The following is a 12,726-nucleotide window of genomic DNA, read 5'->3' as shown; positions in this document are numbered from 1 at the left end:
GTTTCTCAGTTTCTCGAGAAACACAAACCAACATGGACGGCTCACCAGGATGGTCAAACAATGACGCAACCCGTAGATTGATTAAGAAACTAGGATCCATCTCTCCACAAAAATTCATATGCATAAAAAAAATAGCAAGTAAAAGGTATGTATATGTCGTTTTTAATATTCATTTGATAATTATCCCAAAAAAGCAAACATGTATAAGTAAAATTGATATTAATGACGTGGGGAACCCGTACATTTGTATGTAAATATCTTAAATATCATAATGTAAATATCTTAAATACTATTCTTAATTATTTCTTCTTCTTTCTTTGCTTTCCCCACACATTTGTATGTAAATATCTTAAATATCATAATGTAAATATCTTAAATACTATTCTTAATTATTTCTTCTTCTTTCTTTGCTTTTATATATACTCATTATATAATTATCTTTAAAAACATGCATACGTAAAATAAATATTGACTACAAGATGTTCCTTGGTGAAGTTTTAAAATGTCGAAATTATAATCAAAATGGCCGCCATAGGGATGACCTCTGATTGGTCGAAATTGAGCCATCGTCAGATTTTTCGGTATGTAGTCAGTGTATAGTATTGCACTATGAAAAATAATGCGGCGTTCACTTTTGAAGAAAAAAACAAATGCAGCTATTTCTTTTCTCTAATCAGTAAACAATTCAATATTGTCCAATTCGGATGAACTTTTGTGAGTGTGTGGGTACGTGTATAATGGGACACCGCACACTTTCGTAACCTCACATTTAAAGAAAATGGCCACTATTTCAATGCCTCGGATTGGTCCGAATTTTAATATTGCCCGATTTTTATGACAATTGGTATTAAGGGGTATTAGGGGACTGCGTATTCTACCCCACGGGTTTCCTTGCCATAGCAACCAGATTGAGGCTTCTGATTTGTCGAAATTAAGACATTGATCGATTTTGATGAAAATTGGTATACATGTATTTATACATATATATGGAGGACTTCTGTAATGGTTTCCCATTAAAATACGTTCTTGTTTTAAGTGAAACATTCCGTGTATCACTACATCTGTTCCTGAGGCCTCGTGTATGTACAATCAGCATGTCTGTTCCGTACATAAGTCGGTCCCGAACTCCTCATATTCTGCTTCAGATACCCATCTATCCTCAGAGTCATACAATGATCCTACAATAGAGAGACCGATCCAGTTGCTACTGTTGTCGTCTGGTGTAAATTTCACCTGAGGAACACAGCCTGGGTAAGTATTAATCTTCTTCATTTCCTGCAAAAGTCTCTGGGGAAGACCTGCAAAAGATTGAAAATGTGATGTAACCATGGTAAACACTACCCGCAATATACCTGTTATGGATTACTTCTCCTGAGCGTAAGACTATTATAGATAAGCCTTATATCCGGGTTAGATCCCCGACAAAGGCTATAGTTTACACTTTCTCTTACAGAATACAGTTGTATGATCGTATACTACACCAAAAGCATACAGGTCTCGTCCAGGTCATTTTTCACCGTGTGCATCGCCACATTTGGGGGCGTGGCTATGCGTCGTAGAAGGGCACGGTGTGACGGAGGTGAGCAATCATGTTGATATTAAGGTATCTTTCATAGCTAATACTTATACCACGAAATCCAGGGGTACCTAATGTACCGCTAGACATTTTAATAGTAAACCTTGCGGTGTCTTTTTGCATTCATAATACTAAGCACTTTCTAACTTCAGCCCACGTGATCCCTGACTGTAATTACAAAACGAGTGAAAAAAATCCGGAAAATCGTAACAAAGGAAATATAAGTCTAGCTATATATCATTACCATAACAGGTGATCATATTTCTCTACAGATAGGACAGAGTAGGTAATACTTATATACTTCCTACTACAATACTTTTACTGGTTTGGTTCATTCATTCAAATCGTACAGTTTCATGGACAATGGTAACCCCCTTTTATCAATATATCTACACACACACCTGGAACACACACTGCTTTTTAATTTGTTTTGGGAAGAGTAAAAACTGAATCAAATTACGTCATAGAACATACATTATTGTCTTAAGAGTTAACTCCCCTTTATAGGGGCTGAGTCAATCGGGAACCGTCGGCACTTTCCGTAAACGACAAAGTGCCGACGGTTCCCGATTAGGACAGTACAACAGTATCACACTTTTTATCAAACCCCGCGTGGTTTACCTGTCATTTCAGCAGTACCACCAGATAAAACAATACGTTCCATCAGCTCCTTTCTTACATTTATGGGCACATTGTTTAGACAATTCTTGATGGCATGGTGTAAACCTGGATATGGCAATCCTGAAACATAGACATTATACAGGATTATACCACAGGGGACTGACCTGGTCTGGTTGTAATGGTTTGTGTCCATCTAGAGTTTGGAGGTCCCGGGTACAAGTCCTGGTCTGTGGTTGTAATGGTTTATGTATATCTAGAGTTGGGAGGTCCCGGGTACAAGTCCCGGTCTGTGGTTGGAGGTCCTGGGTAAAGTCCCGGTCTGTGGTTGTAATGGTTTATATCTCTAGAGTTGGGAGGTCCTGGGTACAGGTCCCGGTCTGTGGTTGGAGGTTCTGGGTACAAGTCCCGGTCTATGGTTGTAATGGTTTATGTCTATCTAGAGTTGGGAGGTCCTGGGTACAAGTCCCGGTCTATGGTTGTAATGGTTTATGTATATCTAGAGTTGGGAGGTCCTGGGTACAAGTCCCGGTCTGTGGTTGGGAGGTCCTGGGTACAAGTCCCGGTCTGTGGTTGTAATGGTTTATGTCTATCTAGAGTTGGGAGGTCCTGGGTACAAGTCCCGGTCTATGGTTGTAATGGTTTATGTATATCTAGAGTTGGGAGGTCCTGGGTACAAGTCCCGGTCTATGGTTGTAATGGTTTATGTCTATCTAGAGTTGGGAGGTCCTGGGTACAAGTCCCGGTCTATGGTTGTAATGGTTTATGTATATCTAGAGTTGGGAGGTCCTGGGTACAAGTCCCGGTCTGTGGTTGGGAGGTCCCGGGTACAAGTCCCGGTCTGTGGTTGGAGGTCCTGGGTACAAGTCCCGGTCTATGGTTGTAATGGTTTATGTATATCTAGAGTTGGGAGGTCCTGGGTACAAGTCCCGGTCTGTGGTTGTAATGGTTTATGTCTATCTAGAGTTGGAGGTCCTGTGTACAAGTCCCGGTCTGTGGTTGGAGGTCCCGGGTACAAGTCCCGGTCTATGGTTGTAATGGTTTATGTATATCTAGAGTTGGGAGGTCCCGGGTACAAGTCCCGGCCTGTGGTTGTAATGGTTTATGTCTATCTAGAGTTGGGAGGTCCTGGGTACAAGTCCCGGTCTGTGGTTGGAGGTCCTGGGTACAAGTCCCGGTCTGTGGTTGTAATGGTTTATGTATATCTAGAGTTGGGAGGTTCTGGGTACAAGTCCCGGTCTGTGGTTGTAATGGTTTATGTATATCTAGAGTTGGGAGGTCCTGGGTACAAGTCCCGGTCTGTGGTTGTAATGGTTTATGTCTATCTAGAGTTGGGAGGTCCTGGGTACAAGTCCTGGTCTGTGGTTGGAGGTCCTGGGTACAAGTCCCGGTCTGTGATTGTAATGGTTTATGTCTATCTAGAGTTGGGAGGTCCTGGGTACAAGTCCCGGCCTGTGGTTGGAGGTCCTGGGTACAAGTCCCGGTCTATGATTGTAATGGTTTATGTCTATCTAGAGTTGGGAGGTCCTGGGTACAAGTCCCGGCCTGTGGTTGGAGGTCCCGGGTACAAGTCCCGGTCTATGGTTGTAATGGTTTATGTCTATCTAGAGTTGTGAGGTCCTGGGTAAAAGTCCCGGCCTGTGGTTGGAGGTCCTGGGTACAAGTCCCGGTCTATGGTTGTAATGGTTTATGTCTATCTAGAGTTGTGAGGTCCTGGGTACAAGTCCCGGCCTGTGGTTGTAATGGTTTATATCTATCTAGAGTTGGGAGGTTCTGGGTACAAGTCCCGGTCTATGGTTGTAATGGTTTATGTATATCTAGAGTTGGGAGGTCCTGGGTACAAGTCCCGGTCTGTGGTTGTAATGGTTTATGTCTATCTAGAGTTGGGAGGTCCTGGGTACAAGTCCTGGTCTGTGGTTGGAGGTCCTGGGTACAAGTCCCGGTCTATGGTTGTAATGGTTTATGTCTATCTAGAGTTGTGAGGTCCTGGGTACAAGTCCCGGTCTGTGGTTGGAGGTCCTGGGTACAAGTCCCGGCCTGTGGTTGTAATGGTTTATATCTATCTAGAGTTGGGAGGTTCTGGGTACAAGTCCCGGTCTATGGTTGTAATGGTTTATGTATATCTAGAGTTGGGAGGTCCTGGGTACAAGTCCCGGTCTGTGGTTGTAATGGTTTATGTCTATCTAGAGTTGGGAGGTCCTGGGTACAAGTCCTGGTCTGTGGTTGGAGGTCCTGGGTACAAGTCCCGGTCTGTGGTTGTAATGGTTTATGTATATCTAGAGTTGGGAGGTCCTGGGTACAAGTCCCGGTCTGTGGTTGTAATGGTTTATGTCTATCTAGAGTTGGGAGGTCCTGGGTACAAGTCTCGGTCTGTGGTTGGAGGTCCTGGGTACAAGTCCCGGTCTATGGTTGTAATGGTTTATGTCTATCTAGAGTTGGGAGGTCCTGGGTAAAGTCCCGGTCTGTGGTTGGAGGTCCTGGGTACAAGTCCCGGTCTGTGGTTGTAATGGTTTATGTCTATCTAGAGTTGGGAGGTCCTGGGTACAAGTCCCGGTCTATGGTTGTAATGGTTTATGTATATCTAGAGTTGGGAGGTCCTGGGTACAAGTCCCGGCCTGTGGTTGTAATGGTTTATGTATATCTAGAGTTGGGAGGTCCTGGGTAAAAGTCCCGGCCTGTGGTTGTAATGGTTTATGTCTATCTAGAGTTGGGAGGTCCCGGGTACAAGTCCCGGTCTATGGTTGTAATGGTTTATGTATATCTAGAGTTGGGAGGTCCTGGGTACAAGTCCCGGCCTGTGGTTGTAATGGTTTATGTCTATCTAGAGTTGGGAGGTCCTGGGTACAAGTCCCGGTCTGTGGTGGAGGTCCTGGGTACAAGTCCCGGTCTGTGGTTGTAATGGTTTTGTCTATCATGAGTTTGGGAGGGGACCAAGTCCCGGCATGTGGTGTGAGGTCTGGTACAAAGTCCCGGCATTGTGGCTCTGTGGTTGGAGGTCCTGGGTACAAGTCCCGGTCTGTGGTTGGAGGTCCTGGGTACAAGTCCCGGTCTGTGGTTGTAATGGTTTATGTCTATCTAGAGTTGGGAGGTCCCGGGTACAAGTCCCGGTCTGTGGTTGGAGGTCCTGGGTACAAGTCCCGGTCTATGGTTGTAATGGTTTATGTCTATCTAGAGTTGGGAGGTCCTGGGTACAAGTCCCGGTCTGTGGTTGGAGGTCCTGGGTACAAGTCCCGGTCTATGGTTGTAATGGTTTATGTCTATCTAGAGTTGGGAGGTCCTGGGTACAAGTCCCGGTCTGTGGTTGGAGGTCCTGGGTACAAGTCCCCGTCTGTGGTTGTAATGGTTTATGTCTATCTAGAGTTGGGAGGTCCTGGGTACAAGTCCCGGTCTATGGTTGTAATGGTTTATGTCTATCTAGAGTTGGGAGGTCCTGGGTACAAGTCCCGGTCTGTGGTTGGAGGTCCTGGGTACAAGTCCCGGTCTGTGGTTGTAATGGTTTATGTCTATCTAGAGTTGGGAGGTCCTGGGTACAAGTCCCGGCATGTGGTTGGAGGTCCTGGGTACAAGTCCCGGTCTGTGGTTGGAGGTCCTGGGTACAAGTCCCGGTCTGTGGTTGGAGGTCCTGGGTACAAGTCCCGGTCTGTGGTTGTAATGGTTTATGTCTATCTAGAGTTGGGAGGTCCCGGGTACAAGTCCCGGTCTGTGGTTGGAGGTCCTGGGTACAAGTCCCGGTCTATGGTTGTAATGGTTTATGTCTATCTAGAGTTGGGAGGTCCTGGGTACAAGTCCCGGTCTGTGGTTGGAGGTCCTGGGTACAAGTCCCGGTCTATGGTTGTAATGGTTTATGTCTATCTAGAGTTGGGAGGTCCTGGGTACAAGTCCCGGTCTGTGGTTGGAGGTCCTGGGTACAAGTCCCGGTCTGTGGTTGTAATGGTTTATGTCTATCTAGAGTTGGGAGGTCCTGGGTACAAGTCCCGGTCTATGGTTGTAATGGTTTATGTCTATCTAGAGTTGGGAGGTCCTGGGTACAAGTCCCGGTCTATGGTTGTAATGGTTTGTGTCCATCTAGAGTTGGGAGGTCCTGGGTACAAGTCCCGGTCTATGGTTGTAATGGTTTGTGTCTATCTAGAGTTGGGAGGTCCTGGGTACAAGTCCCGGTCTATGGTTTGTAATGGTTTAGTGTCCTATCTAGAGTTGGGAGGTCCTGGGTACAAGTCCCGGTCTATGGTTGTAATGGTTTATGTCTATCTAGAGTTGGAGGTCCTGGTACAAGTCCCGGCTGTGTGGTTGTCAGGTTATGTCTATCTAGAGTTGGAGGTCCTGGGTACAAGTCCCGGTCTGTGGTTGGAGGTCCTGGGTACAAGTCCCGGTCTGTGGTTGTAATGGTTTATGTCTATCTAGAGTTGGAGGTCCTGGGTACAAGTCCCGGTCTATGGTTGTAATGGTTTATATCTATCTAGAGTTGGGAGGTCCTGGGTACAAGTCCCGGCATGTGGTTGGAGGTCCTGGGTACAAGTCCTGGTCTGTGGTTGTAATGGTTTATGTATATCTAGAGTTGGGAGGTCCTGGGTAAAGTCCCGGCCTGTGGTTGTAATGGTTTATGTCTATCTAGAGTTGGAGGTCCTGGGTACAAGTCCCGGTCTGTGGTTGGAGGTCCTGGGTACAAGTCCCGGTCTGTGGTTGTAATGGTTTATATCTATCTAGAGTTGGAGGTCCTGGGTACAAGTCCCGGTCTGTGGTTGGAGGTCCTGGGTACAAGTCCCGGTCTGTGGTTGTAATGGTTTACGTCTATCTAGAGTTGGGAGGTCCTGGGTAAAGTCCCGGCCTGTGGTTGTAATGGTTTATGTCTATCTAGAGTTGGAGGTCCTGGGTACAAGTCCCGGTCTGTGGTTGGAGGTCCTGGGTACAAGTCCCGGTCTGTGGTTGTAATGGTTTATGTCTATCTAGAGGTGGGAGGTCCTGGGTACAAGTCCTGGCCTGTAGTTGGAGGTCCCGGGTACAAGTCCCGGTCTGTGGTTGTAATGGTTTGTGTCCATCTAGAGTTGGGAGGTCCTGGGTAAAGTCCCGGTCTGTGGTTGGAGGTCCTGGGTACAAGTCCCGGTCTGTGGTTGTAATGGTTTATGTATATCTAGAGTTGGAAGGTCCTGGGTACAAGTCCCGGCCTGTGGTTGGAGGTCCTGGGTACAAGTCCCGGTCTGTGGTTGTAATGGTTTATGTATATCTAGAGTTGGAGGTCCTGGGTAAAGTCCCGATCTGTGGTTGGAGGTCCCGGGTACAAGTCCCGGCCTGTGGTTGTAATGGTTTATGTCTATCTAGAGTTGTGAGGTCCTGGGTACAAGTCCCGGCCTGTGGTTGGAGGTCCTGGGTACAAGTCCCGGTCTGTGGTTGTAATGGTTTATGTATATCTAGAGTTGGGAGGTCCTGGGTACAAGTCCCGGTCTGTGGTTGTAATCGTTTATGTATATCTAGAGTTGGGAGGTCCTGGGTACAAGTCCCGGCCTGTGGTTGGAGGTTCTGGGTACAAGTCCCGGTCTGTGGTTGGAGGTTCTGGGTATAAGTCCCGGTCTGTGGTTGGAGGTCCTGGGTACAAGTCCCGGTCTGTGGTTGTAATGGTTTATGTCTATCTAGAGTTGGAAGGTCCTGGGTACAAGTCCCGGTCTGTGGTTGGAGGTCCTGGGTACAAGTCCCGGTCTGTGGTTGTAATGGTTTATGTATATCTAGAGTTGGGAGGTCCTGGGTACAAGTCCCGGTCTGTGGTTGTAATCGTTTATGTCTATCTAGAGTTGGGAGGTCCTGGGTACAAGTCCCGGTCTGTGGTTGTAATGGTTTATGTATATCTAGAGTTGGGAGGTCCCGGGTACAGGTCCCGGTCTGTGGTTGGAGGTTCTGGGTACAAGTCCCGGTCTATGGTTGTAATGGTTTATGTCTATCTAGAGTTGGAGGTCCTGGGTACAAGTCCCGGCCTGTGGTTGTAATGGTTTATGTCCATCTAGAGTTGGAGGTCCTGGGTACAAGTCCCGGTCTGTGGTTGGAGGTCCTGGGTACAAGTCCCCGTCTGTGGTTGTAATGGTTTATGTCTATCTAGAGTTGGGAGGTCCTGTGTACAAGTCCTGGTCTGTGGTTGGAGGTTCTGGGTACAAGTCCCGGCCTGTGGTTGTAATGGTTTATATCTCTAGAGTTGGGAGGTCCTGGGTACAAGTCCCGGTCTGTGGTTGTAATGGTTTATGTCTATCTAGAGTTGGGAGGTCCCGGGTACAAGTCTCGGTCTGTGGTTGGAGGTCCTGGGTACAAGTCCCGGTCTGTGGTTGTAATGGTTTATGTCTATCTAGAGTTGGGAGGTCCCGGGTACAAGTCCCGGTCTGTGGTTGGAGGTCCTGGGTACAAGTCCCGGTCTGTGGTTGTAATGGTTTATGTATATCTAGAGTTGGGAGGTCCCGGGTACAAGTCTCGGTCTGTGGTTGGAGGTCCTGGGTACAAGTCCCGGTCTGTGGTTGTTATGGTTTATGTCTATCTAGAGTTGGGAGCTCCCGGGTACAAGTCTCGGTCTGTGGTTGGAGGTCCTGGGTACAAGTCCCGGTCTGTGGTTGTTATGGTTTATGTCTATCTAGAGTTGGGAGCTCCCGGGTACAAGACCCGGTCTGTGGTTGGAGGTCCCGGGTACAAGTCCCGGCCTGTTGTAATGGTTTATGCCTATTTAGAGTTTGGTTTCAGATTTTGTTATAAGATAGAATTGTTGGATTTAAGGAAATCTCTCAGTTTTCTTTCCTGATACGCATTCATATGGAAATTTTAAGTCTGAGATTTTTTTTAACTTGAGGAACATTGATGAAACCGAGAACTAGGTATCGTCTCGTCTGATACAAGTGTACAATATAAAGAAGAGAAATAAGTGATTTGCCGTGTTGGTTTGCTGAACCTTTTTACATATTCAGGAAATATTTGGGTTCCACGACCGGATAACCAAACACCACTTTACCTGCAAGTGATGGGTCAAACAACACCTCTGCGCATTTCCATTTTTCTGACGTCATCGGTATGACGTCACCACCAGGAAGAGAAATAAGTGACTCCTCGCGGTAGGAAACCCGAGTGTCGGCAGCTTGTCCAGATAAAGGTACTTCTAAGGCGTAGCAATGCTTCTCTTTGATTTCTCGTAAAATCTCCAGTTCACCTATCAAACAGTTCACTTGATCGTCAGCATAATATTATTTCAATTTTGTTAAAACAGGACCATGTTTGCACACCAGGACGGAGAGAATAAGAGAACGCTTCAGTTTAATTTCTATCCGTTATATAAAATCACTATAAATGTAAAAGTCCTTTTCTGATTATTTTGTTTCGTTGGTTTGTTCCTTTCATTTCTAAAGTGCAAGCGTACGAGCATCTGGTCCTGTAAAAATGCATTTTGTTCTCTTTAGTACAAGGGCACAAGCACCTGTATACATTGTACATGTATGATTTTTGTATGTGCTACACCGCCGCAAGCGAATAATTTTTTGTCATAAAAAAATAAATGCACAAAATGTCACACATGGTATGGGTACATATCTAATCTAAGTAACACCCACAACAAGAAAATTAACAACTGCCTCCTAAAATTATAGAGGAGGAGCACGGTGAAATCTTCACTTTGAATTAAAAGCAAAAAAAAAAAAAAAAAATGAGAAGATCAACGTTTTGGTGGACAATATTAACGTAAAGGATGTAACTTCTCATATAACAATGCGGGTCTATTCTTATTTTTAACAGAGACTTATATACTAGAGTTAGTATATAGATCTCTGTTTTTAATCACCATAATTACTCTTGTCGTCGATGTATCCTCTTTCACTCTTCCGTATACACTGTATCTATTTCTATTTCAAATTTCTTATTAAATTTTGCATTCATCTCCTACACCTGTACCTCATTATATATAGGTTACACACACCTTTACCTGTATCTATTGTTACCTATACACGTACCTGGAGTGACGAAACTGTATCCATTGTTACAGAGTAAAGACTGGAGGAACATTGTGACGTCACGACCGCCAATCTCAAGTTTTTGTGTAGCAGAGGGAATACGAAAACCTGTTGAATATTCAAATTATAATTTGTTCTTACATATTTATTTTTAATTGTGTTGCATGTATGTAATGGAGGCAAAAGGAACAAATGTCCTTCTACCTTTTGTCTGAAAACAGTAATTATAAAAGGATTCATTTCACGAAGTGATGTAATATCATGATCACTCTTGTTGGTCGGGATAGCAATGCGCGGGGGTCTTACTTTTACTATAGGGGAAAAACCGGAATATCCGGAGAACTTGAACTAATGTCGTTGAAAAGATGACCCCAAACCTTTTCACGTCTGACCAGGGAATCGAACACCGCCCCCTGAGTGAAAAGGACTTTGTTATAACGTTCCACCCACCGCCAACTTCACTTTTTTTAGTAGAGCGTATCAAAGATTTATTTTTCCTTGTGTGGTTAGAATGTATTACTTACTGTCGCTCACGGCCGATATAGTTGTCGTTCCATCCCCTATACACACACATATGCAAGATGAATATCCTTTACTAAGCATAGTCTGTGTCCCTTCGTCGGTCACACAAAGTGATGGGAATTTATACTTCTCAAAAAATATCTGAAATGTTCGAAATCACCAAGTATGTATGTTCGTAACATGAAAAATGAATGAATGTCACTCAGTTAAGTTATTCAACAATTAAATAACTTAACTTCGCTCATTTTAAAAATATAATTTCACATTATAAACTTTTAAAACATAAATTGATTACTGGTCGAAATGCATCTTCGCTAGCCGAGGGGTTCATTTCATTTTCACGTATTCATCCACGAAAACGAAATGAACCATTGGGAAAACACCATCGCTATCACTATGGATTTTATCTCGGCAAGAATAAAACTAACATACTTGGGCTTTGGCTTCAACTTGAGCCATCGGACTCAAAAGAGGCTCGGCGGTAGCGAGCTGCCATATTTCTGGATCAATTTGCATCTTCTGGTAAAACAAATAGTCCCAGATCTGCTCCATTGCGTCCCAATCGTGTATCACTCCGCGATCTATCGGCGAATACAATGAGGTTACGTCACGAGTCTTGTCAGGCACTGCGATAAAAGTCTCTTTAATTGAAGTACTTGCCTATTCTGTAGGGAAAAGATCATTTCTGACTTTCATCTCAAAAATAAAAACATCGTTTCAGTCTTACATGTACATTGAAGAAAAAGACGCTTAACCTTATTGACCACCTGGGCCTGTATTTATGAAACTGTACACATGGTCAAATATACATTTTGTGCCCAGACTCAGATAATTTCGATGAAAAATCTGATATAAATCTGAATTAATGCTTTCGATGATTTTAGGGAATTTTGGAAAGAATTCAAATGAGAATTAAGTCTTCCCGAAATTCCATGAAATATTTAGGATTTTCTTTTAAACAGTTATTTCAAGAGTTAAGCGTATTTAAAGAAAGTTGAGTACATATATTTTATTTTGAGTATGAGAATGGTTTCATGAACACGGACTCCGCTGGATCTTACCCTCCATGTGGCGTTTTTCAAATTTCAATTTCGATTATGGAAATACATTTTTTTTTCGATTTATAAAAATTCGAATCATACATAGGTTCTTTAGTAGTGTTATATAGTGAGAAAATTCGGGACCAAGCAAAAAGTTCAATACAGCGAGAACTTCGAATCAACGAAGTTCGAATCATCGAGGTTTAACTGTATGTACAAATATTTTATTACAATGTATACATTTTCATGTTAGATTTATCAATTTGAGTTAAAATTGAATCACGATTTCGATTACATATCGGTTCATGTTGATCGTGACCAGGAACGTTTTTTTCTTCCAATATTAACGAATAACATGACATGAAACATACGTCACTGATCCGATTTCCCAGTACCGTCCGGATATTATGGTCAGGACGTTCCTCTCCGGCAATTCCTAACTTGGTCCAACAGCCGCCAGTGTCTATAGCGAGAATATGTCTGTCCTGTGAATTAAAGAACTTGAAATGACAACTTTCGAGAGACCATAACAACTATAATTATGTAAGATTTCAACAGACTTTATTTACTATAACAAGTGAACAACAATTAAACGAGTCTACACTTAACATAGAAAGGGTCACACAGATCCCTGTTGTAGCCGTCCCCGCTCACCAAGACCCGGAGAGGCCACCAAACGCTCCAATTCGACGTAGTTTATGACAGGGGGTATTACCGCACGTCCTGCTGGTTCATAGCTTGGGTCGAAGAGAGCTAATCGAATCTCCCGCCACAGGAAAGCTCACACAAGGGGAAGTAACTCTTCCGAGATTCCCAACATTCCTCCCCGTTTTATAAGATTGGATATAATGCCAATTGAAATTGATACCGAGAGATTAGCAACCGATATTTGACATTACATAAAACTACAGAAAAGTAGATTAAAGTTATCTTCAAATATAAACTTATGAATTATACAGTTTGTTTTCGAAACGAATAAAGCATATTACTGAACATAGTCATTCAA

At 43.9% G+C, this 12,726-nt stretch overlaps 1 protein-coding gene and 1 long non-coding RNA gene across 3 annotated transcripts; one reads left to right on the top strand and one right to left on the bottom strand.

Moving 5' to 3' along the window:
- Positions 1-382: 382 nt before the first annotated feature.
- LOC117340813 (actin-like) lies at positions 383-11,494 on the bottom strand. 2 transcript variants are annotated; one of them, XM_033902591.1, is made up of 6 exons: positions 11,113-11,486; positions 10,683-10,821; positions 10,159-10,266; positions 9,171-9,365; positions 2,198-2,317; positions 383-1,298 (listed from the first exon to the last, which is right to left on the bottom strand). In XM_033902591.1, exons 1-6 carry the CDS (start codon positions 11,230-11,232, stop codon positions 1,090-1,092), a joined length of 891 nt encoding a protein of 296 aa, XP_033758482.1. In that variant the 5' UTR covers positions 11,233-11,486; the 3' UTR covers positions 383-1,089. The 2 variants fall into 2 exon arrangements, with proteins under 2 accessions (XP_033758482.1, XP_033758483.1); XM_033902592.1 differs by lacking the exon at positions 2,198-2,317 and having other exon boundaries at positions 11,113-11,494.
- On the top strand, positions 7,555-8,639 carry LOC117340816. The gene is made up of 3 exons (XR_004535471.1): positions 7,555-7,705; positions 7,772-8,044; positions 8,566-8,639. It is a non-coding gene; the product is annotated as an uncharacterized LOC117340816 (long non-coding RNA).
- Positions 11,495-12,726: the final 1,232 nt, after the last annotated feature.

This window comes from Pecten maximus, chromosome 13 (assembly GCF_902652985.1).
Source record: "Pecten maximus chromosome 13, xPecMax1.1, whole genome shotgun sequence".
Taxonomy (NCBI): domain Eukaryota; kingdom Metazoa; phylum Mollusca; class Bivalvia; order Pectinida; family Pectinidae; genus Pecten; species Pecten maximus.
This window is presented reverse-complemented; position numbering and strand designations above follow the sequence as displayed.